This window comes from Pediculus humanus, genomic scaffold (assembly GCF_000006295.1).
Source record: "Pediculus humanus corporis 1103172107590 genomic scaffold, whole genome shotgun sequence".
Classification (NCBI taxonomy): Eukaryota; Metazoa; Arthropoda; class Insecta; order Psocodea; family Pediculidae; genus Pediculus; species Pediculus humanus.
In genome coordinates, this window is record NW_002987204.1 from 8,225 (window position 1) to 34,609 (window position 26,385).

A 26,385-nucleotide genomic window follows, 5' to 3' on the forward strand; every position below is an offset into this window, starting at 1 on the left:
CCCCCAATTCTCCTACTTATTATCACTCTATTCGGTGGAAAAATTCATGTCATTATTATTATTATTATTTTTTTTTTTTTCTATGTAAAATCAACAAATCCATTAAAAAAAATGTTTTTGATTTCAAAAACTTTGATGCCTAAAGTATAAATTTAAATAAATAATCAAATCAATCGAAAAATATCATCATCATTATTATTATTACTATTATTATTATTATTTATTATTATTATTATTATTATTATTATTATTATTATTATTATTATTTTTGTTTTGATGTTAAACAACAACCTTTTCTTTTATTTTATTTTTTGTTATTCAAGTTTTTCTAAAAAGGGGAGAGAGGGAGAAAGGGAGGGAGGGAGGGAGGGAAAGGGAGGAAAAAAATAATAAAAAAAAATACAAAAGAAACATCATCATCATCATCATCATCATTATTATTATTATTATTATTATTATTATTATTATTATTATTATTATAACAAATAAATAAAACGTGGAAGAATCAAAAGAAAAGAAAAGGAAAATTTTACTTAAAAATCATTCAATAATAATAAATAAATAATTAATTTAAATAATTAATTTTAATATTATGATTCGTACATAAGTTAATTTAACCCCATTTAACCTTTATCATTATTATTATTATTATTAATTTTTTCATTATATAAAGGTTGGAAAGTAAAATTATAACATGTACATAAATCAGGAGTCATCGCGATGATGTGGAAAATGGCGTCGTTTTATATTATTTTTCAGTTATTAATAAATTTTAGTTATGGAATATACGATACGAATACATTAATAAATTTCAGTTCGGCATTAATAAAATATTATCCATCGAGTTGTATAAAAATAATACACGATGGCGGTAAATCAAATGAAACGGAATATGAAAAATATCAATTATTTAAAATCGTTAAAAATTTAACGGAAATATTACAATATGAACAAACGATCGGAATATACACATACGAATTTTATTTAAATTATTTTAATTATCGTTTGGAAAATGATGAAAATTGTTTAAAACCCATCATATTAGTTATTGGAAGTGAAAAATCAATAAATCAATTTTCAAAAGTATTTAAATTAATTATTATTATTTTAAATGTTAATGATGATGATGATGATGATAATCAACCATTTTATTTTAGATAAGTTATGAATTATCAATGGATTATGGTTTTTGGATGATTTTAATTGATTCTCCAATAAAAAAATTTTTTTCAAATGTTAACACGCCATTTAATGCAGAAATAATCGTTGGAAAAATGGATAATGATAAGGAAAAAATAAAACTTTATGAAATTTATAGAGTCGATTATGATTATCCGTTGAGAATAAATTATTTTGGTTCTTGGTCATCCTCAAATAATAATATTTATTTTAATAAAAATCATATTTATGCAAGAAGATACGATTTGGAGGGTAAACTTTTGAGGGTTGGTTCGATAGAGGTAAGTAATAATAATAATAATAACAACTTGTTTGTAAGTTATTTTCCCTTTAATTAACTTGAAATTTTTTTTTTCTTTTTTAGAATTGGCCAATGTCTACATTTATTAATGATACCTGGGACGGTTATTTTCCAAGGATATGGAAAGAATTGGAAAAACAAATCAACTGTACAACAAAACCATTAAAGTATGGAAAAATGATACTCATATACTATTATGTAAGTGCTATTTATTATTATTATTATTATTAATAATAACGATTAAAAATTATTTAGATCTATAGATAATGCAACTGGAGTACTTAAATCAAATGGTTCATGGAATGGTTTGGTTGGAATGATTGTTAGAGGAGAACTTGATGTTATTTCATCAGAAATAACAATGAATAATGAAAGATATTTGGTTCTTAAATTTTCAAGACCAGTATTGATATCTAAGTAAAAACAAAACAAATAAATATTTAATAAATGTTAATTAATAATTAAAAAATGTTTTTTTTTTTTTTTTAAATAGTTATCAGGTATTTTTTTGTGCACTTGGTAGTAATTTAAAATGGACGGCAGTTTTAAATCCATTTTCAAAAGGAACATGGTTGGCTGTTTGTCTTTGGATATTATCCGGTACATTATTTTTTACCATTTCATATCGTTTTTGCATAAAAAAAAACAAAAACAAAAATGATTTTTTTTCACCTACTTCATCGTTTTTTTTCATGATTCAATCTTTATGTCAACAAGGTGATTGATTGATTGATTGATTGCTATCAAATATTTAAATTAAATTTTTGTTTTTTTTTTTTTTTGAAATTGTTACTTGTTTTTACAGGTCATCACATAATTCCTAAATCTTTAGGATGTAAAATTATTTTTTTAACATCATATCTTCTTTCGGCTGTTCTCGTACCCTCATATTCTGCTTGGCTTATTTATTCGTTGACACATCATACTCCCACGAAACCTTTTAGAAATTTCAAGGAGTTTTTAGAAAATGAAAAATATCAACTTAACATAATAAGAAATTCTGCACAGCAAAGTTATTTCAAGGTGATTTTTTTTTTATTCAAACGTGTAACGTTTACATTATTTAATTAATATTTTGTTTTTTTATGTTGGTATTAGAGATCGGTTGACGATTTGCAAAAATCTGTTTATTCTAAAGTAAGAAAAAATAAATATAGAGTGTTGAGTGTTAAAGAAGGTTTGGAACGAAGTCTTTGTGAAACAAAATACGAGGCATTTTTTGGCGTTGAAGCAATCGTTAAAATGCATTTGGAACACAGTTCGTTGCATTCGTGTTGTCACGTGACAACATTTTCAAAACCTCTTTCACCGGTTTATCAATCGTTGGCATTTTTAAAAGATTCTCCCTATAGCGGATTGATTAATTTCAAGTGAGTTATTTAAATAATTTATTTCTTAAAAAAAAAAATTTTTTCTAATGTTAATTTACTTTATTAAAAGATTACAAAGGCTTTTCACGACCGGAATAATTGATAATATTCAAAAATATTTCCAATATAAACGTCACCAATCATCTCAGTATAAAGAAGTTGAAGTTGATATACAAGATGCTTTTCAAATATTCACGCTTCTTTTTCTAGGACTTTTATTATCGATTGGACTTCTTATATTCGAAAGAATATATCATGAAAAGTATAAAAAAAAATGTGAAAATATTCAAACTCGTCAAATGAAAAAAATCGATGAGAAAAATTACAAATCATGTAATTATTGTCATTTGTCAAATTGCAAATGTGATGATGATAATTTATTCACTCACGAAACAGATAATGCTCGTTGTTATTATTATAAATTAACATCAAATGATAGATTTGAAAATATTAAAACACTGAAAAGAAATTTAATTAAAAATAAATTAAATTAAATTAATAAAAAAAAAAAAAGTGTAATTTTTACATTGAATTTTTTACTTTTTATAATTACTAACCGTTTAATGATTTTAAGTAATGGTCTCTTGTTAATGAATTTTCTTTTTTCTTTTTTCTTTTTATTAAAAAATCTTATGAATGAAATATAAGATTTTAATTATACATCAAAACTTTCAAGTTTGTCTTGTATAGTCTATAATGTAAATCAACCATTTTTTTTCCCTCCTAAGATTTCTTTATTATAAATATCTACAAGAATACATGAAACGAAAATTTCTTTTACCTTGTTTTAGATTTACGATGTACGACCTTATTTTTATTTATTAATACATCACTATGATACAATTAATAAAAAAATTTTAAATTTTACATAAAATAAATTAAAAAAATTAATTTTGAAAGTAAAAAAATAAAAAACGAATAGAGCGCTCTTAGCGGTAAAAATAAAAAACATAAAAAACTCGAAGGTGGCGTTCGAGAGGGAAAATTTTTTTTTTTTTTTAATGTATTGTAAGATAGAAGATTACGGGAAATCGATTTTACATCTCCGTCATTTTGACTATTTAACGTTATTATTTTATTATTATTAATATTTATTTCGTGTGAATTGTTTGTTATTTAAATATAAGGTATAAGTGTATTTATTTTATAAATGATATGATTTTAAAAACGACAAAATAATTATAAAGTAAATGAAAAGGTTTAATAGGATGATGATAAAAGTGAAAATTTCAACATGGAAGAAATCTACTCATCACTGCAGTAGGCATTCGATTTAATTTTTTTTTACAAAATTTTTTTTCTTTTTTCTTTTTCGTTTTCTCAAATAATATTTTTACCCTTTAAAATAAATTACATTTAATATTGATATCGAGTAAAAATAATACGTTAAAAACGTAATGAAAAAAAAAAAAAACCTCGCGTTAAAAAAATATTAATTTTTTTTTACATAGAAAAAGGGCGTTTCTTGTAAATTAATTAAGATTTTACCTTTAATAATAAATTTAAAAAGGTTTAAAAACAAGTAAGGGAATAAATTCTTCTATTTATCTTTCTTTTTTTTTTTTTTTTTTAAAATCGATGACCTAATTTAAACTATTTTAAATGATTTTTTTTTTTTTTATTATTGCAACCCCCCCATTATTGATAATAATAATAATAATAATAAATGCATTTTTCATTATTTGAATTTTAACAGTTTATTTATTACGTAATGATGACGTAAATGATGATTAAATTGTTTCAAAACCTTTTTTGAAACATTAGAATGTAAAAATATATTTTTTTTTTCTCCATAAAGTAAATCATTAAACATTTTTTAAAACACACGAAAAAAAAAAAAAAAAAGGGAAATTTGTCGGAAACGTAAAATCAAACGTATTTATACGTTTAATAATAATAATAATAATGATAATGTAATGTTATATATAGATATTCGATGATAAGATTTATTTTATTCGATGAAATTTTAAAAAATAATACATGGCGATGATGATAATAATTTGAATTTGATAAAAACCGCGGGGGGGTTTGAGCCGATGGGGGAAAGAGGGGGAGGGGGAGGGGGGAGGTCACTAAAAATTGATCCGTTTAAAAAAAATTTTGTCGTTCGACGCGCAATATTAAAACAACAACAACAATTACTACTACGTGAATCAATTAAAATTTTGTTAAAAATTTATTGGAAAAAAAAAATTATGAATACTTTTAATAATAAAAGATTAAAATAAATTAAGCGAGGGGGGGGAGGGAAAGGAGGGGGAGGGAAAGGAGGGGGGAGGAACAGGGCAATGTCTTATCAATACAAAAGATGTGTACCTTAAATAAATTTTCAAAAAATAACTTTTTTTTACATAGAAATATTTATTTATTATTACGTCAAATATTTGTTAATTATATACAAAATGGAAAAAAAGGTTATTACCTGTAATTAATTTCTTTTTTTTTTTTTACACTACCTGAAAATAAAATAAAAGAAAATGAACGTAATAATAATTATCTTATCATGTTATTAACCTTTTTCATTAAAATTACTACCAATTGAATATTTAAGGTTGTTGAACCTTTTTTTATACGTAACAAAATTCATTTGTGTCCCATTATTATTATTATTAATTGTTCTTTATTTTATTATTATTTTAGTATTATTATTTCGTGATAATTAATAATAGTATAATATAATGATCGAATATTATACGAATAAAATTTGTTGAATAAAAGAAAAACATTTTAACAAAAATGTTAATTAATAAAATTTTATTGTAATTTATCGATGAAAAATTCCATGTGGGAAAATAAACATTTTTTAAAATAAAATATTATATATGATATATTATATTAAATATGATATATTATAAAAGAAAACTATTATACAAGTAAAAAAAAAAACGTTTTCTTTTTTTTTAAATTAAAGTGAAAAAAATTTAATTAATGAATGATAGACATTATTTCGAAAAAAAAAAAAAAAATGAACAATAAATAAAATTATTATTTTCAACAGAGTGTTTTATGGGATAAATAAAATGATGATGACGACGACGACGACAGGGTATTATTATTATTATTATTGACTTAACGTTATGGAAATAAATAATTATATACCCTTTATAAAAAAAAATACAAAATTATTCATCATCGATTCATTAAATTTAAAAAATTTTTTTTCAATTCGATTTCTTCATTAACACTTGGATTAAATGCTGATTAATAAAAATGGTTACACTAGGATAATAAAATCTTCGACATGTTATTTTTTCTTATACTCGCTGTTATTTTTCTACGCGAGAGTCAATCCTTCGTTTTGGATGGCTCCCCATCATCTTATGCCCAATTTAAAAAATGGAATCCGGGTTTAAATGGGACGTTAGAATTCGAATTTAAAACGAATCAACCCAACGGTTTGTTACTTTATACCGACGATGGTGGAACCTATGATTTTGTAGAAATAAAACTCGTCGAGGGTGCATGCAGGATAAGATTTAATCTTGGAGGTGGTGCTAAAATAATGGCCATAGGTGAAAATTTAAACGATGGTCACTGGCACAAGGTACGAGTGAAAAGAATGGTCGAAAGAACATCATTAGAAGTCGATAGATCCATGATAATGGGTACGTCACGTGGAAAAGAATTTTATTTTGGAAATATAGCAACGAATTCTGATGTTTTTTTCGGTGGTATGCCACCATATTATAATTCTAAATTGACTCTCCTCGCATTGCCGAGTGTTATTTTCGAATTGAGATTTGTCGGAGCCATAAGAAATGTCGTTTATGCCGACGAACATAGTAGCGTACCTAGAAGACAAGAAATGAAAATAAAAAATTACAAGGTAACAAAAAAAAAAAAATTTATTATTATTATTTTTTATTATAATCTGTAATGGAAGTCGTTATTTAAAAAAAAAAAAAATAATTTTTTAGTGTTCGGGATCTCATTGTTCGAAAACGAAAGGAGGAAAATTTAAAGTAAGTAAATCGAAAAAAAAAAAAAAAAAAAATTTATTTAAAATAAAGTTAAAATAATATAAAAATAAAAAAATTTTTTTTTTTAGGGTGCCCGGAAAAATGCAACGGATGCCTGCGAAGAATATGATCCCTGTCAACATGAGGGGATTTGCATATCAACCGATACTGGACCGATTTGCGAATGTCGAAATAATGATTACGAGGGTACTTTTTGCGAAAAAGGTAATTAATTAAAATTAATTAGTTTTAATATATATATAATTATTTGATTAAATTTGTTTTTTTTTTTTTTGTTTCTCGTAGGGAAATCCCCGTCTGAAGCAACATTTTTAGGTTCTGAATTTTTTTCATATGATTTAAATGCAACGGGTGGAGTTCCTATTGTAAGCAGTCAAGATGTTATTTTTTTTAGCTTTAAAACGAGGTATCCAAATGGATTTTTATACTTTACAGGTACTCCTCCTACATCCTTCTCCTTTTTCTTTGAAGGTTTTGACTTTATTTTAAACAATTTACGTTTGTTTTAAAGGTCACGGAGAATCATATTTGAACATAGCTTTAAAACAGGGAGGTATCGTTTTACAAATGGGTATGGGGGATGAAAAATTAGAAATGAATATAAGACCCCATAAAATTAGATTCGATGATAATCAATGGCACAGCATATCAGTGCATCGTAAGGTTCAATTAGTAAGTTTTTAAAGGTTCCCCTTTTTTCTTTAAAATGATTATCCGAATATGTTTATTCTAATGTACTTTTCTTTCTTTTTAAGATAATTCCGTACATAGGAACGAGCTTTTGTCGAGTAAGAATTTAAAAGAAAATTTTATGTGTGAAAATTTTCCCAATTTTCCCAATTGATTTAAATTTTATTTTATTTATTAGTTAACATTAACGGTAGATGATACATATTCTGATCATTCTCATCTTCACGGACATTTTAGCATGTTATATTCTAGTCAAGTTTATGTTGGTGGAAGTCCAGCATCCCAAACGTTACCCGGTACTTCTGTTCCTAATAATTTCACAGGGTGCCTAAGAAAAGTAAAAAATTTTTTCTTTTCAATAATAATAATAATAATAGTTTTTATGATTTATTTATATTTATTTAAATCTCTCTCTCTCTCTCTACATAGGTTGAATTCATTGCCGACACGTTACAAATAAATCTCATTGATTTGGGTAGAACCGGAAATAAATTTTTAACCGTTTCGGGTAATATTGAATTTAAATGTCACGAAAGAAGATTAGAAGATCCGATACAATTTTTGGATAAAAATTCACATTTGGTAAGTAATATTTTTTTTTTCCCCCCTTTTTGTTTTGTTCTTAAATATCGATTCGATTTAAATTTATTATAAATAATATTTAAATAATTTTATCGTAGATTATTAAAAAATTTGATGATAAAAATTATTTAATTAGCTTGTTTTTTTTTTTTTAACGGGTATTTTTAAATGCTATATAAATTTAATTAAAAGTAAATATATATATATAAATAAATAAATGAGTAATAATTCGCTTACAATTATTATTATTATTATTATTATTATTATTATTTAATGCTTTTCTATTAAGTCTTAACAATTTTCTTTACTTTTACAATTTAGTAATGTACGAAAAAAAATTAAATAAACGTCATCATTTCTATTTTAATCTTTACTAACAAACAAATACTATTACATCAAACTACTACTACTACTACTACTACTACTACCAATCCTCGTACAAAACCTTAAAATTCAGGTTTTAAATAAAAAAAACGATTTAGTAAAACGATATACGAATTTTCCTTTGCATACTATTTATTAACAGCTAAAAAAAAAAAAAAACATTAAATAAATTATAATTATACTATTATTATTATTATTATTATTATTATTATTATCATTATTATTTATTACAACCAGTAATTAATTAATTCACATTTAAAAAAAAAAAAAAAACACGAAAAAAAAAACCGAAAACATTTTATTAAAACCAAAAAAAAAATTTTTTTGACATTTAAATACATTGATTATAATAATAATAATAATACGATTATCATAACAAATACAAAAAAAAAATTTAATTTATTATAAACAATTTTTTATTTATTAAAAAAAAATAAATAAAAATTCATCCATAGACCCGTGAGTTAGTTATTAAAATGTAAATTTTATATTTATTAATGCTTCTCATATAGGCACCTTCTTTGCCTACTTGGGGTTTGGTAACATTTACCACCCGTGACAGCTATTTGGTAAGACTTCTCTCTCTCTCACTCTCTCTCTCTCTCACACACACACACACACACACACTCTTTCTCTCTTTCTTTCTTTCTTTCTTTTTCCTCAGTAACAAACAATTATAATATGCTGTAATACATTAATTGACACACACACACCAAGAAACAATTTTTTGCGGAATTAAAATTTATTATTATTATTATTATTAACGATCGTTTTACGAAACCGTCGCTGATGATAATGATAATAATATTGAGTTGAATATAAAAATTTTAATTCCGCATTTAAAACAATCAAAACCCTTAAGCACATAATTGTAGATATAATGAGCGGTTATTAAAAAAAAAAAAATTTTTGCTTCTTTTTTTTTTTTTTTTTTTAGCTACATTCTGGCACACAATTTATTAACTATTAATAAATAAATAAGAATGGAGCTAATTAATAAAAATTTTAAAACGTCACAATTTAAAAAAAAAAAAAATCAAAACAAACACGGGGAGGTTAATGAAGGAAGCAAATAAAAAAATGGCGGAAACCCCCCCCCCGCGTTATTTAGAGTAGTAAAAAAAGCACTTTAATTATTTTATTTACACATAAATAAATTATTTGCATTATTTTTCCTTTAATAAGAGGGAAAGAATAACAAACACATACACGTGTACACACACAAACACTCATCCTGATTTGCTTTTTATTCACGATACCAAGTAGGCTTAGAAAGGATTCACAGGAAGTTATTATTATTATTATTATTATTATTATTATTAATAAATCACTATAAATCATGTGGTTTTTATTATTGCACAATCCAATTCACAGCTTTATGTAAGATGAACACAACATTTCACGAAAACACACACACGTACACACACACACACACACGCGTTTATTTTCCCCTGTTTTCCCTAATATTATCATTATTATCATTATTATTATTAGGAATTTAAAAAAAAATAAATAAATAAACACAACAAAACATAATAATAATTATTAATCGAAAAAAAAAGGATCACACGAAAAAGTTTTTTTTTTTTTTTTTTGCATGATTTTACATAATGCATAATAATTTTTTTATTTATTAAAAAAAAAGAAGACAATTTTTATTATAATTAATTAATTAATTAATTAAAAAAATAATAATAAAACAATTATTATTATTATCAATCACTGAATGCGTTTAAAAACAGATTAAAAAAAAAAAAAAAAAAACACTTTTAGAGTAATTATAATATGTTTTAGCTGACACGAACAAACAAAAAAATTATTATTATTATTATTTATATGGCACAATAAAAAATAATAACAAATTATTTACAACAATTAAATAGTAATAACACATATTTTATTATTATTATTATTATTATTAATTATTAACTGGTGAGTAAAAATAATAAATAAAAAAAAAAATTTCGAAAAGTAAATGAAGAGATTTTATTAAACGTCGAAAATAAAAATAAAAAAATTATTATTATTATTTAATATTTATTTTATACGATTATTAATTTCAGGTACTACCAAATTGGGAAGGTAAAAAATCAGGAACGATCGCTTTTAAATTTAGAACTGTTGAAGATACGGCACTGTTCATGTTTAGCAAAGGTTCCGGTTCGGTACACGTAAGTTTATACCAAAAAGATTTTTCCCCTTTTTTGTTCCCCTTTTATCCCGAAAAAAAAAAAAAAAATTAAATTTGTTTGTTTGTTTCAGCCTGATTTTTTCGGTTTCGAAATGATCGAAGGTCAAATATTTTTACATTTGGATCTTGGATCGGGTCATACAAAAGTTAGAATAACTACCAGAAGAGTAAATGATGGTGCTTGGCACGAAGTTAATTTAAGAAGAAATGGTAGAGAAGGACGAGCATCAGTCGATGATATGATAGCTGATTTTATAACTCCAGGTTCGAATTTATACCTTCCCCCCTCCTTTTTGTTTTTGTATAAATTTTTATTTAAAAAAAAAAAAAATTTTTAGGGGATTCTACACTGTTGGAACTCGATGGTGGTCTTTATCTCGGTGGTATCGGTAATCCTTTGGCAAATTACGATCTTCCCGTTTATTTTTGGACGGGAGTTTTACATTTGGGTTTTGTTGGATGCATGAGAGATCTTATTGTCAATGGTAACGCCATTGATATTGCCGGTTATGCAAGACAACAAGATACAAGTAATATCTCACTTTCCCAATCGCGAGAAACGCCATCTTTATCGAATGTTGAAAATCCGACGATTTTTTTTTCTTTGCAGCTTCCATCAAGGCTTCGTGTCACGTGCAATCCGGACAATGTGATTCACAGCCTTGTTTAAACGGTGGCGTTTGTAAGGATGGATGGAATCGATTCACGTGCGATTGTACGGCAACCAATCACGGGGGTCCGATTTGCGGTAAAGAAGCTGCAACGGCTTCTTTTAACGGTAGCCAATACATTTCCATCGGTTTACCGGCCGGAACTAAAACTCAAGCCGAAGATTTAATTATAAGATTTAAAACGTATAAAAAAGACGGAATGATTTTTAGCACGAATAACGATCATTTCGGTGATAAATTAGAATTATCAATACAAGGTGGAAAATTAAAAATGTCGTTTCGAATCGGAGGCCTTGAAAAGGTTATTTTCATTTTATTACTTACAAAATCCGTTGTTTATAATAAATTATTATTATTATTATTTATTTATTTATTTCGTAGACTATTTCGACGGGGCAAAATTTACAAGATTATACATGGCATTTGATTAAATTTAGCAGGAGAGGAAATTTTTTTTATTTGAAATTAGATAATTATCCAATAATCAGAGGTAAATTTCTTGTTCAAATGATTTTTTTTTATAATGATAAAATTACTCAAGTCAATTTATTTTATTTTGGAAAAAACGCAGCCGAAAAAGATTTAGACAAGGAAAGCATTTTGGAATACGACAAACTTTATTTGGGTTGTTATCCTCTCATATTAAATCAAGCACATAAAGTCGAAGGATTCGGTGGCGTCATACAACAATTTACTTTTAACGGTTTTCCATGGTTGGAAAAATTAAACATTCCATATAGGATAAATCAAGCGAGAGCTTATCCGAACGTTAACGTAACGGCAAAATTTTTAAAAAGATACGATTCGGCTCCGTATCGAACTATGACATTTAAATCAAAACATTCTTATATAGGTTTACCAACATTGAAAGCTTATTCAGCTACAAATATATTTTTCCAGGTGAGTGTCCATCTTTCTCTCTCTTTCTCTCGATCATTTTCCAAAATATAAATTATATAAATTTTCTTTCTAGTTTAAAACGAGAGAACTCAACGGTTTGATTTTATACAACGGAGGAAAAGAACATGATTTTATTGCCGTGGAAATGGTTAACGGTCACATTCATTACGTATTTAATTTGGGTGATAAAACTATTAAGATAAGAGATAATGCAAAATCAAATTTAAATGATAATAAATGGCATTCTGTTGGTATAAGTAGACCAAGAATAAAACAACACACTCTTCAAGTGGACGATACGTTTGTTATAATAACAAATTCGGGACATCACGAAGATTTAGATTTAAATAATCTTCTTTATTTAGGTTTTTATGAAATATATATATGTTATGTTATTATTCAATTATAATTTTTTATTTACAAAAAATGGGTGGATTTTTAGGAGGAGTTAGAAAAGATGCATATAAAAATTTACCCAAACAAATACAATCCAAACATGGATACGAAGGTTGTTTAGGAAGTTTAGATCTTAATGGAGAATCACCAAATATTTTAGTCGAAGCACTCATACCGAGCAATTTGGTTATAAAAGGCTGCGAAGGTGAACGAACGAACGAACGTTTTATATCGTTTATTTTACAAAAATGGCGAAAAAAAAAAAAAAAACATTTTAAATAAATTTAATTTTTCTTTTTTAAAGAAATGGGTACGAAATGTGACAACACTGTTTGTGAAAATCGAGGGGTTTGCGTACAACAGTGGAATTCATATGAATGCGATTGCGAAACGACGACTTTTACCGGACCCTCGTGTAAAGATGGTATAAATTTTCTTTTTTTTTTTTTTGTCACGATAATAAAATATTTTTAATAAATATTTATTGACGATCGATCGTTTAAAATGTTATTTTAGAATCGACTTCTTACGAATTTGGTCAGTCGGGGAATGATTGGTTTATACCGGAAATCGTCAATAGAACAAATCCGACGTTTACTTAGATATACTTCAAAGGATAATGCTGTTTGATAGATCGAAAGTGCAACGACGAGCGATTACATACAAATGGAAATTGTAAATTATAAATTAGAAAAATTGTAGAAAATTACCATAGATAATAATAATAATGATTAATAATAATACCATTTGTTTTAAGGTTGATGGAAATATTTTAGTTTTATATTATTTGGGAACTCATGAAAATCCAATTAGCGAAACAGGAGTTAAAGTTGATGATGATTTATATCACGTGATACGTTTCACGAGATCAGGTCCAAATGCAACGTTGCAAGTTGACGATTACAACATACAAACATATAATCCAGGGGGACCTCAATTATCGGTATTTAACACTCAAGGAAAAGTTCTCATCGGTGGTAAATGGGAATCGGGGAGTCACACGATTGAAAGACCGTTTACAGGTGTCGTTTCCGGTTTAGTTTTTAACGGTCAAAGAATTTTGGATTTGGCTGCGGAAAAAGATTCACGTATTTCAACAATAGGAGAAGTTCAACTCATGAGTAGCATAAAAAATAGAATTCATGTTCCACCCCCAACGATGCAACAAGTAATTAATTTATAAAAAGTTTTTTATTTTAAATTTTTCCAGTTATTATTATTATTATTTGAAAATGTTTTATTTTTAGACTCCGGCATCTAACTTACCGGGTTTGATGGATGATTTGGTTTATTCGGGAGCCGGATCCGGATGTCAAAACGACGACGAAGATCAATGTTTACCCGTTTTCGATACAGGATCAGGGGATGATTTAATAACTCCCGTTTACGTTCCTCCCACTAGACCCCCGAGCACAACGAAATCAATCGCAAATAAAAAACTCAATGAATTATCTAACAGTAAACCTTGTGACGACGAAGATTGTTTTGTGGGGTCGGGTAATGGAGAACTGACGACCGAAGATTCATCCAGTGAATCATTTCGTGGTAAATTCACGTCGATTTCTTTCAAACCTAATTATAAAATACAGGATCATACGATTAAAAAAATCGATTAAATTTCAGGTTCGACTTTTATATCGACTATAATTGTTGAAGAAACGACGCGAGACACCAGCACGACAGGAGATACAAGTTCCCAATTATCGGAAACAACGTCTTCGACGACACACTTAACTTCGACAACAACACCGAAAACAACGTTTAAAATAGTAACCATACCTTGGACAACGACGTCAACCATAACTACGACTGAATATTTAGAACCCCCTCAACCTATACCACCGTGGGCATCATCCAGGCCGCCATTTTATAAAAAACGAGATCGTATATCATCCGAATCGGCTGAGAATACGGCGCTGGTCATCGGTATAATTGCGGGTACCATGATTGCCGTCATATTGATTATATTAATAATACTTCGATTCAAGCACAAAAATTCAACAACGTATAAAGCAGAAGAAAGTAAATGTTATCAACAATCTCAGGGGCCAAATGCAGCTTTAATACCGGCAGCATCGAGTGGTCAATTTGAACAAAATGGAAATCTTAAAAACGGAAATGGTAAAAATTCAAGAAAACAAAAAGATGTTAAAGAATGGTACGTTTAAATAAACAAAAAAAAAACGCTCACATCAAAACCTTTTATTGAAATAAAATAAATAAATAAAAATCAATTCCAGACATTTTTTTTTATTTTTTATTTGGATTATTAATACAAAATTTATTTATTTAAAAAAAAAAAAAAAATTAAAAACCTCATGAAAATCGATGACGTCACTCATAAAAAAAATTATGGCGGAACCCGCCATTTTATTAACCGTTACAATCGAATTCAATTATTTAACGGTCTAAAAATGATGTTTAAAAGACGTTAAAATAATAATAAAACGAATTTTTTCAAAAAAAAATATATAAAAAAATACTCCGTCGAATTATTAATAATAATAAACAATATGTTTATGTGAATTAATATTAATAATGATTGAAATAAAACGAATAAGAATGAAACAAAAAAAAAACAAAAAAAAGTTATTAATAAATAAATATATATATTGTAAGAAAATTTTTTTTTTCCGTTATAAATAAAATAAATAAATAAAATATGGTGTTTACCTTATTGGTAAAATATATATAAATATATATTCAGGATATTCCAACTAAAACATATCATGGGTGTTGTTTTTTTTTAGTTTATTATTATTATTATTATTATTATTATTATTATTATTATTTTGTCGAAAATACTCAGGGTTTTGATATGTAAGTAGAAATTTTTTTTTTCTTTTTTTTTTTTAAATTTAGATGTAATTAATATGAGCAATACGACCAAAATGGGGGGGCGAGCGCGCGAAATGATAACGAATATTATTATTCCAATAAAAAAAAAAAAATTAACGATCTTTTCATTTTAATAATAATAATAATAATAATAATAATAATAATAATAATAATAATAATAATAAAGAGAAACACCATTAAAACCTATTTTCAACTTTTTTTTTCTAATTTAAATCCGAGCTTTAAAAAATAAAAAATTTTTTTCCTTTTTTTCTATACACATTCGGTAGTAAATTTTAGAAAAATGATTTTAATAATAATAATAATAATAATAATAATAATGATGATGATAATAATAATAAAAGGATTTAAACGATAAAATTTTTATTTCTCACATAAAAAAAAAATTTTTTTTATTTATTTTTTTTTCTAAAAGCTCGATAAAGTAGTCCGATTTTCTTTCTTTCTTTTTTATTTATTTATTTATTTATTAATAAATAATTATTTAAAATGGAATGAATAAATAAATAAATAAAATAAATAACGTCAGCTAAAAATAAAATTTTTAATAATGCTCAATAATAATTTAATTAAAAAAGAAAAATTTTTATTTATTATTTATTTTTTTATTTATTTTGTATTTTTTATTTGATTAATTTCAAATAAAGCATAATTTATTAGTAACCGTTATTAAAAATAATAATAATAATAATAATAATAATGATAATTATAATTATAAAATAAATAAATAAATGATGATGATTATTAATAAATGTAATTTGTAGCAATATGTTAATTTTAAGCAGAAAAAAATAAATAAATAAATTTTAAATAAATAAATAAAATCATAACTTAATAAATTTTTATTTATTTTTTACTATTTAAAAACAAACAGACAAACAAACAATTAAACAAACAGGAGATCCCCATTTATTTCATTTTATTGTTTCCTTTTGATTTTTTTCAATATCTTTTAAACTCTTATCAATCCAATTCAAATCCGTTTTATTTAACAAATCTTTTAATTCGTTTCTAGCATTTTCCATGAGAATTTTTAAATTATTATTATTATTTTTTCTCGTCATCCTCTTCAATTCTTTTAAGGTATCCTGAAAAATTTAAAAGATATTATTAGGCAAGACTCATTTTTTTTTTTAAATTGAAAACAAACAAAGAAACAAACAAACAGATACCATAGTTTCCATATGTTTTCCTTTGGAAATAAAAAATTGACATAAAATTTCAAGACTGTCTTCGGTTGCTTGCAAAGAATTTTCCGATAAAATTTTTTTCATCATGGAAACCTTTTCCAAATCGTTAAATTTAACATAACATTTTAATAAATTTGATAAAATCCTTTCGTTCGGCCTTTAAAATCACACAAAAAAAAAAAAAATTAAATATAACATAATCATTCTTCTTTTTTAACAAACAAACACACAATAATTCGTTTTTACCATTTATTTTTATCTGTATTATTTGAAGTTAATAAATAATATATTTTATCAGATATTTCGCGTAAAACTTCTCCGAGTTCTTTTTTATCTTCTGTGTAAAAATCAATCGTGTGCAATAATTCCAATCCAATTTCGAAAGCCATGTCGAAAGATGCTTTTTTCGCATCGTTATAAACAATTGGTAAAAATTCAAATGTTTCATTATCGCAAATTATTTTCAATATGTCCTACAACGAAAATAATTACATATATATATTTTCTTATATTAAATTTTAATGGTTTTCCCCCATTCAAAAACTCACTTCGAATCCTTGTTTTTCCGGCACGTAAGTCGTCGGTACAATTTTCCGATACAAATTCATGGCGTCTTCTATCACATCGTTTTGAAACGATACTTGTAAATAATCTTTGCTGTGAATGTGATTAAATTATATTAAAATATATATATTCGTCGAATATTTATCATATTTATTTATTTATTTCGACTTACTAATAACGTAATTCGTCCAAATTATTTGATATGAATTTAACGTTATCGTGATTTAATAGCAAACCGTGTAACATGTGAGCTAAATGTGAATCGTTAATGACCGTTGATAAAATATTCATTGTTTTGGGAAAAAAATAAAAATCGCTTGAATGATTCAACGATAATTTTTTTCTTATTAAATTTTGTAATATGTTTTTTATAAATGTACGCGTTTCCGTTGATTTCCTATTATGACTATAACATTTACTGTGTATCAAATAATAATATGTTCCAAGGGATGGTGTGATACCCAATTTTTCAAATTCGCTTATGACTTTCATTACAATTTCAAATCTATTTTTCAAACGTCTTTCTCTCACTAATATCTCTAACACGTTGTTTAAAGTTGTTAAATTTGGCATTATTTTATTCATGTTCATTTCTTTTAATAAATTCTATAAGAAAATGTTAGTGTTATATTAAATTTAAAAAATTGTATCGAATAAAATACTTTTTGTACCATTACTTACAAGTATATAATTCCAATTTTCTGAATCGGAAATGTTGGCTACGTTTAATATTATATTATTGTATACTCCAACTGATAAAATCATATTTTTACTTCTTGCAGTGTTAAATATATCAATAGCTTTATTGATTTGGCCATATTTTAACATACCTTGAATTATTGTCGATGTGGCCAATGGACAATTCGGGTCTAAGCTGTTATATATTTTTTCAGCAAGTCCATCATCTCTAATAATTTAATAAAATTTTTTACAATTTTTTTTTCTTCGTTTTTTCGTCAAATCATAATAATAATAGTGAAAAAGACTTACATCCAAGTTTTAAAACTTAATTTTTTTTCTCCTTGAAACCAAGGTTCTTCTCTATTAACAAATTTTTCCTTTTCTTGACAATTAAAAAAGCACAAGAGTTCTAATAATAATTGCTTTGTTTTCTGTGAAATTTCTAAAAATTTTAATAAAATTTATTTTTAATTCATAGACTTCTAATAACTAGAAAAATGATGTTGTATCTTATCAAGATATTTACACATACCTTGAGTTTCAGTTAATTTTTCATATATTTTTATAGCTCCCGAAACATTTCTTTCATTAATAGCATTTAACAATTTTTCTTCTGAAATTACCTTCGAATAATTATTATTCTCAGGCCTAATTTGAAAACCCTAAAATTATTTTTATAAAAAAATTTTAATCAATTACGAGAATCAAGTTAACTACTTTACACTCTTTTAACTCATTACCTTGAGACCAACACCTGTCAGAGAATTTTTAAACAATCCATAATGTTCATTAATAATCCATTGAGCAGCTTTTCTACCAGATTCTAGAGATAAAGCAGCAATTCTTCTAATTCTGTTAGAATTATAATAAAAGTATGGATCATCGGGATATTTGTAATGGAAAGAAGTATCATCTCTTTTAACAGTTAAAGACAAGGCCTGAAAATAAAAAAAAAAAAAAAAAATTTACTTAATTCTATTAAAAATATGAAAAAAATTTATTATTTGTATGAATACTTTTAGTATATCTGTCGGTTCACGTTCTATTCTTTTAGGTATGTTTATCGATGCTGACTTGACATCACTACTGCAATGTTTTGGTAATCCTTTTAAAAGAGAAGTAAATGGGATCAAATGATGTTGATACGGTCTGAAAAAGAGAAGAAAAACACATAAATAATGAATTTATAAGAGTCTTTCTCAAATAAAACTTATTTAATAATACTATATTAAACATACTTTAATTTCATTATTACTTGTTCAAATAATGGAAATTAAATTGCATGTAGAGCACATTGATCACTTAAAGTACATCTTTGTGTAAACTATTTACTTTAAATTAGACATTGATATACGAGTAAACGTACGTCAGTATAATATACTAATATAATATCAAATATGATATATATGTAAAATACTATATCTAATGTTAAATTTAATATAGATACTTAAAATACAAAATCGGCACACATTGTAAATAAAGGGAAAATTGTCGCCAAAATTCGTTTTCACGTTTTGCGTCAAAATTTTTGGCGTTAACACTCAAAATATTCCATCTTGATATTTACAAAAATTAATAATTAAAAAAAATAATTATTTTAATAAAAACATGTGAATTTTATTCATTGTCTAACAAGTAGTAATATAAAATTTTATCTTTAAGTAAGTTTGAAATTAGACATTAGTTAAAAACGAGAACTTATCGAAACTAACAACAATACCATAGTAAAATAATGGTTCTTCAAAAATACAAACTTTCATCGTATGGAGAAACAAAACGTTTAACAGGAATCGGTAAAAAAAAATTATTATTAACAATACAAAGTTTAAAATATTTGACGAAATAAAAAAAATTTTTTTTTTTTTTTTTAGATGATGTATTGGTCGAACCACTTTTATTTACCGAAAAACTATACGTATTCGATATGGATGGAAAAAGAATCGGTCGTTTTTCATTGAAAATAGAAAAAGAAGAAATGAGAAAAAGTAATTTAAAAATATTATACGTTCACATTTCAAATCGTGCTTACATAAATGGAAAATTATCCGAATCCATTGTCACGGGAACGGTTACAACAAAATTAAAAACGTTAGAAGAAATACGTTACGAGTAAGATAATAAATTTATTTATTTTAACAATGATTTATAATTTACAGAATATATTTCAACGATAATAAAATTTTTTAAATCAATTCAGATGTTCTGATTTACCTGAATCTGGTAAACATGAAAGATACATGTTTCTATTAAGAGAACAAACTAAATATTATCTTTCAGTAACGACAAATATTTGCAATGTACAACATAAAACAAAAACATCCATACCATTTTTGGAAGCAGTCGTAAGTTTAATATATATATATATCTATCTATTAAATTTAAAAATGGTTAAAAACTTTAAAAAATGTTGAAGAGTTTTTTTTTTGTATTTTAAGGGATTGATTGGAGAAAGTTCGAACGCACTTTTATTAAGGATATTAGCTGTTAAAGGTTACGAAGGAATTTTATGTTTAAAAACAATTTTATCAAATGGGAAAAAATGTAAAAATTATTATGTATGTTTTTTAGTGATTTCAATATAATTAATTATTTTAAATATATATAAATTAAATTTTTTAATTTTTTTTCTTTAGGTATCGAAACTAAGCGAACAAGTTGTCAACGGTAAAAAAATGCAAGTTTTAATAGTTTATAGAAATATAACAAATCATAAAAAATATAACATAACAATGACATTTGCATTGACAAGATGGGGTCAAATAATATATTTATTTTGGTCTAATTCAAAAATTTTTCTACACGTCGATCCGGATGCATTGATTTTAACAAATTCCTATTCATCCGGGTATCCGGGACTTGAAAAACATTGGCATAAAGATGTACAATTATATTCAAAGTATCTTGACAAAGTGGTATTAAATAATTTTCTGTTGATTTCTGTTTCTTCCTTCCTTCCTTTTTTTTTTTTTTTTGTTTTGATTTCAAGAAATATTAAAAAATTAAATTTTTTGTTTAGGATGAAACTGCAATAAAAGCAAGATCTTACATTAGTCAAAATGAAAAATTAAAAAGAATTATTTACGTATTTGTTGAATATGCAATTTTGATGAAACCCTCCGACATTGTTTCATTTGCAATTAAATATTTTGTTACATTTGAAAATTCCCTACAAAATAAACCGGAATCATCACGTGTAAGTGAACGTGAAAGTCAAGAAATATTTGGAGGAGGAGGTGGAGACGGAGGAGGAGGAGGAGGAGGAGGAGAAGAAGAAGGAGAAGAAGAGGAAGAAGAAGAAATAATGATGGATAAAAATAAAGGAGAATATGAACATTTTGGTGAAATTGAAAACATGATTTTCGGTGAAGAATAAATGTTATGACAAAATTTTATTAAATATAATCAATCATAACATTTTTTGTTTGTTGTCACGATTCAAAAAAAGGATCATTTTTCGGTTAAAAAAACCAAAATTATTAGTTAATTATCATATTGAGTAAGACAGAAGAAGGAGGGATTTAATAATAACGTGACAAAAAAATCAACGTGTATAATTTTAATAAAAAAAAAAACTTTCTTCAGGTAGACGTTAACCTTCAAAATTGCAAAAAAAAAAAAAAAAAAGTTTTCTTATTACACAATAATAAAGTTTGTCAAAATTTTCGACTATTTAAAGCAAAAAAAAAAAACAAAAATGATAAACCTTAAGTTGGTTTTAAAAAAAAAAAAAAATTTAAATAATTTAAACTCGGTTTAAAATTATATCACATAATTAAAAACTTGTGGGAAAAAGAAAAAAAAATGTGGTCGATAATAATAATAATAATAAATTTTTTATTTATATAATTTTATATTTATTTTATGTAGGCGAGTAAAAAAAAAAAAAAAAAAAATTAGTTTTTTTCGGTTTTTTATTTTTATAACGATACCTCACCACTATTTATTATTATTATTATTATTGTATTTTATGTCTCATTGGTATTTATTATATAATTAAAAAAAAAAATTTTCCCCTTTTTTTCAAATCATTATATTCGATAGAGTTTTCATTTTTATTTTTTATTAATAGAAAAAATTATTTATTTACATATATCTATGTAATATTTGTTATAAAAAAGGAGGCGGGAGGGGCGGGCGGGAGAGAGAGAGGGGGGTTGTAGAGTTTTTGGAAAAAAAACGCGGAAAAATTTTGTTTTAAAAAAAAAATTTATTTATTTTCCTTTTTTTTTTTTTTGCAACATCAAAACATAAAAAAAAAAGAATTAATAATTAGTATTTCCACGTGAAAAGTTGTTTGAACAAAAACAATAATAATAATAATAAATTTAAATAACATTTTTTTTATTATATAATGATTTTTATATAAATGGTAATGCATGCTTACCATTTTTTTTTTTTTTTTTTTTTTGCAAACTTTTAAACATTATTATTATTAACATGTATTTTTTTTTATTTAATTTTTTACACTTTGATGATATTATCATTATTATTATTATGAATGAAATTTTTTTTTTTTTTCACTTTAATCAATTTTTCAAATGATATCATCATCATCATCATCATCATGAAAAAATCACCTTTCTTTTTTTTTTTTTTTAAGTAATTCGTGACAAATAATTTTGTTGTCCTTTATTTATAAAAAGAAAATAAATTTGCGTATAAATAATAATGATAATTTGTGAAAGAGAGAGAGAGAGAGAGAGAGAGAGAGAAATAACATTTTAAATTAAAGTTGGTCAAGGGTATAAAAACATTTAAAAGAGAAAAAAAGAAAAGTTTTTTCGGTAATTTTTTCTTCGGATTAATAATAATAATAATAAATTTAAATAAAATTAATTACAATAATAATAATAATAATAATAATAATTAAGGAAATACGTAAGGATTCGATGAACATCATCATCATCATCATCATCATGTGATTGATTGATTATCAAAAAAAAAGAAAAAAAAAGAAAAAAAAATACGATAATAATAATATTTTTTATTAATCGATACGTAAAAAAAATTTATCGCACGAGATTATTATTATTATTATTAATATTATTTCAGGTTTTATTAAATCTTCATTATTAGGAAATGATAAGATGAAAAAAAAAAAAGAAAAAAAATCAAAACAAATCGTGTTAGTTAAAAAAAAATGATTATCAGGTTATATTATAATTACATAATAAAAAAATTTTTATTTATCGATTAAACATTTATTTAAATTCTTCCATCCATTTTTTTTTTTTTTTTACTAAAATGGTATCGTCGTGTATTAAAAGCCGAATGTCGAATAGAAAAATTCAAGCCCCCTCAAGCCTCCTCAAGCCCCCTCAAGCTCCCTTTTACACCGATAATATTTTTTGCAAAAAAAAAAAAAAAAAACTGGTCTCCATTAACATTATGTAAAGAAAAAAAATAAATAAATTTTGCAACATTTTAAAAAATTTTTATTATTAAATTTCATTAATAATAATAATAATAATAATAATAAAAGGATTTTTTAAATTCGTCCTTGGTCTTCAAAACAAAAAAAAAAAAAAAAAGGTTTTATTAATTACAAAATAATAATTTTCAGGAGGTCATTCACTGAGTGGGGGGAGTAAATATATTATTTTTTTTTTAAAGAATTATAAGAAAAAGGACGTATTATAATAACCGCAGTTGTATGTGATGCCCTACTTATGTGTATACAAAACTACTTTGATTCTATATAGTAAATGTTAAAAGTGTTTTTTCATCTGGGTAGTACCGACAACCGGATGGCTTCGGTACTCGCGGACTTTTATTTATTTAATTTAATTTAATTTAATTTTGTGTGCGCGTGTGTGCCTCTTCTTTACATTATTATTATTATTATTAATTAACTGATATTTGTCATGTATTTTTTTTTATTTTTCATATTTTTTTTAATTGTCGTTTCCGGTGACGTTAATAATTACGTCTACAATGAAGATTACGGTAAAGGTAAATATATTACTATTAATATTATTTGATCGAAAACCTTTCCTCCTCCTCACCCTCCCTTCCTCACCTTCATCCTCATCCCGAATTCGTTGTAATTTAATTAATTTTTTTTTTTCTTGAAGAATATAAAAAAAAAATTTTGTAATTTTGGCGGTTTTTTTTTTAAAAATTCAAACGTTTCAAAGTTCGCGTGTATAACGTTTTTTTTTTTAAATTATAAATTTCAGGGTCGTAACTAGTTATTGTGAAATTAATTAATAAATATTCAAAGTATATAATAATTTAAAAAATTAAAGTGCAATAAAATATATATTTATTTATTTATATTTAGGATTCAACCTTGTAATAATTTTTTATTAATGTGTTAATTAAAATATTATTATTATTATTATTATTATTATTATTATTTATTTAGCGCAGAAGATAAATGAAATAGTTAATTATAACGGTTTAATATGTCCAACGGATTATCACAGGATTCCAGTTTTTGCATATAAATGTACGAAACACGAAGATTGTAAAGAATTTGGACAAATTTGTTGTAGGGAAAAAAATTGGAAAATATGCAGGCAAGGATTATTAATAATAAGAAAAACCGAACCTCAACACGAACGTGAGTTTATTACATTTTTTTTTTTTTGAGGGGGGAAGGGGAGGGGGTGGGGGCGGGTTTTGCGACATTTTTTTCCTATTGTTTTTCAACGTTACGGTTAATTTTTAATTAGTTACTCTCTTATGATTTCATTTCAAAATTAATTTAATAAAAAAAATTAAATTTTTTTTTGCAAAAGTGCATGCGTGTGCGTGTGCGTGAAGAAAAAATATTATTCGAATATGAATTTCTCAACATTATCATTATTATTTTAAAAAGAATAAACGTTACAGATAAAAAAAAAAAAAATAACGTTACGGTTGAAAAATTCAATAAAAAAAAAAATTATTATTACTACTAATTTTGCTCTGATAAATTTCTTTTAATTGTATTTAAATAATAATAATAATAATAAACGAATTGAATTGTTTTTATCATCCTCCTCCTTATTATTACTATTAAAAGGGTTACTTTTTTTTTTTTACCGTAGACAAATTATTTTTTCAATTTAACTACTACCCGTTAATATTTTTTTTTTTATTTCGTTATGAAAAATTTGAAAAAAATTTTTTTTTTTTTTTTTTATCATGGAAACTTTTTATTTAAGTGATAAACTTTTTTTTTTTTTATATAAAAAAATCGACAAGTGGTTTTTTTTTTTTTTTTTTGACCTCCTTTAATTTCTAATTAAACCTGATATATATCGGTGTTATTAAAAATAAATAAGTGCGTTTAATTTTTTTTTTTTTTTTTTGTGAACACTGTCGGAATTAAATAATAATAATAATAATAATAATAATAATAATAATAATAATAATAATAATAATAATAATAATATTATCAATGGTAAAAAAATTCGATTTTTTTTTTATTTTTATTAGAATTAAATTGTTTATGTTCGATTTGTTTACGTAATTGTTCAGCCGAATAAAGGAGGTTATTATTTAAATTTAAATTAATTGTTTTTTTTTTTTATATAAAAAAGACAGGGGGGGGAGAGAGATGCGTCTTACAAGATCTAGTGACACGTCAATCAATTTTATCACTATTATAAATAAATGAAAAAAATAAATTTTTTTTTTTTATGTATGTTAATTAATTGGATTAGTGAGAGAAACAATAGAAAAAAAAATTGTTTTGTAATGAAAATAATTAAAATAACAGAAAAATATTTTTGTGGCGTACCAAAAGTTTAAAAAAAAAAAAAAAAAGTAGCCACAAGGTATTTTTTTTTTTAATAGGAGGTTTGTTTCTTCAATGCTTCAAGGAATTCCACTCAACCAACATTAATTAAAAAAAAAAAAAAAATTTAGAAGCAAAAACATTTAAACAAAAAGTAAAAACAAAACAAACTCAAAAATTTTTATATCATTTACATGATAATAATAATAATAATGATGATGATGATTTAAAAAATCGATTCGATTCAAAAAATTATTATTATTATTCTAATCGTGATTTCGTTCGTCGACTATCATTATTTTTATTTATTTTTTTATTGTAATATTATTTTTAAAAAAAAAACTTACCATTTAACCAGCGTTACTTCCTGGAATACCAAGATTGTGTCCAACAAAAGAACCAATTGTTGAAGTTCTTCCAGTTCAAAATTGCACAATTGATAAAGACTGCACACCAAGAATTTGTTGTCCCGATGGAAAATATAGTTATTGCAGAACGGCAGTACCTAAAATAGAAACAAATTTTTATCCAAGAATATTAAAATGTAAGTTTATTATTATTATTATTTAATAATTAAATTAATGATTTTTAATTAGTATGACGTATATATATAAAAATTTTTTTTAAAAAGCATTTAAAGCAATGATGTCGTATCTACAATGCACGTCTCCACCTCCTCCATTATTAGATTTTTTTTCAAAATCGTGCAAGAATTCATTAG

General features: G+C 24.5%; 4 protein-coding genes across 4 annotated transcripts in view; 3 read left to right on the forward strand and 1 right to left on the reverse strand.

Moving 5' to 3' along the window:
• The window catches only part of Phum_PHUM226430 (uncharacterized protein), a gene marked incomplete at both ends in the record, with an annotated part of 4,163 nt that extends 851 nt beyond the window's left edge, over window positions 1–3,312 (forward strand). Inside the window, 9 exons of the mRNA XM_002425838.1 lie at window positions 760–918; window positions 1,158–1,460; window positions 1,544–1,647; window positions 1,736–1,883; window positions 1,981–2,080; window positions 2,286–2,503; window positions 2,579–2,850; window positions 2,930–3,255; window positions 3,290–3,312. Of these exons, the coding sequence (XP_002425883.1) occupies window positions 760–918; window positions 1,158–1,460; window positions 1,544–1,647; window positions 1,736–1,883; window positions 1,981–2,080; window positions 2,286–2,503; window positions 2,579–2,850; window positions 2,930–3,255; window positions 3,290–3,312 (1,653 nt within the window). The remainder of the gene's footprint in view (window positions 1–759; window positions 919–1,157; window positions 1,461–1,543; window positions 1,648–1,735; window positions 1,884–1,980; window positions 2,081–2,285; window positions 2,504–2,578; window positions 2,851–2,929; window positions 3,256–3,289) is intronic.
• Window positions 3,313–6,044: 2,732 nt separating this feature from the next.
• Window positions 6,045–14,812, forward strand: Phum_PHUM226540 (uncharacterized protein; the record flags this gene model as incomplete). The annotated part of the gene is given in 22 exon segments (XM_002425839.1): window positions 6,045–6,115; window positions 6,136–6,676; window positions 6,899–7,016; window positions 7,116–7,265; window positions 7,342–7,502; window positions 7,699–7,844; window positions 8,000–8,102; window positions 10,550–10,657; window positions 10,749–10,941; window positions 11,016–11,207; window positions 11,288–11,679; window positions 11,730–11,849; window positions 11,940–12,061; window positions 12,089–12,248; window positions 12,322–12,548; window positions 12,701–12,849; window positions 12,949–13,068; window positions 13,161–13,216; window positions 13,225–13,284; window positions 13,402–13,765; window positions 13,944–14,189; window positions 14,268–14,812. Coding segments are annotated over 22 exon segments (4,344 nt in total).
• Window positions 14,813–16,417: 1,605 nt separating this feature from the next.
• On the reverse strand, window positions 16,418–19,187 carry Phum_PHUM226550 (uncharacterized protein; the record flags this gene model as incomplete). The annotated part of the gene is made up of 11 exons (XM_002425840.1): window positions 16,418–16,591; window positions 16,676–16,850; window positions 16,940–17,166; window positions 17,242–17,350; window positions 17,430–17,863; window positions 17,939–18,164; window positions 18,248–18,380; window positions 18,471–18,600; window positions 18,679–18,876; window positions 18,955–19,087; window positions 19,177–19,187. The coding sequence occupies 11 exons, from the start codon at window positions 19,185–19,187 to the stop codon at window positions 16,418–16,420; spliced, it is 1,950 nt and encodes a 649-aa protein (XP_002425885.1).
• A 483-nt stretch (window positions 19,188–19,670) lies between these two features.
• Phum_PHUM226560 (uncharacterized protein) lies at window positions 19,671–21,311 on the forward strand (the record flags this gene model as incomplete). Its single annotated transcript, XM_002425841.1, has 6 exons — window positions 19,671–19,731; window positions 19,810–20,047; window positions 20,136–20,280; window positions 20,374–20,493; window positions 20,572–20,850; window positions 20,955–21,311. The coding sequence occupies 6 exons, from the start codon at window positions 19,671–19,673 to the stop codon at window positions 21,309–21,311; spliced, it is 1,200 nt and encodes a 399-aa protein (XP_002425886.1).
• Between the last annotated feature and the right edge of the window lie 5,074 nt (window positions 21,312–26,385).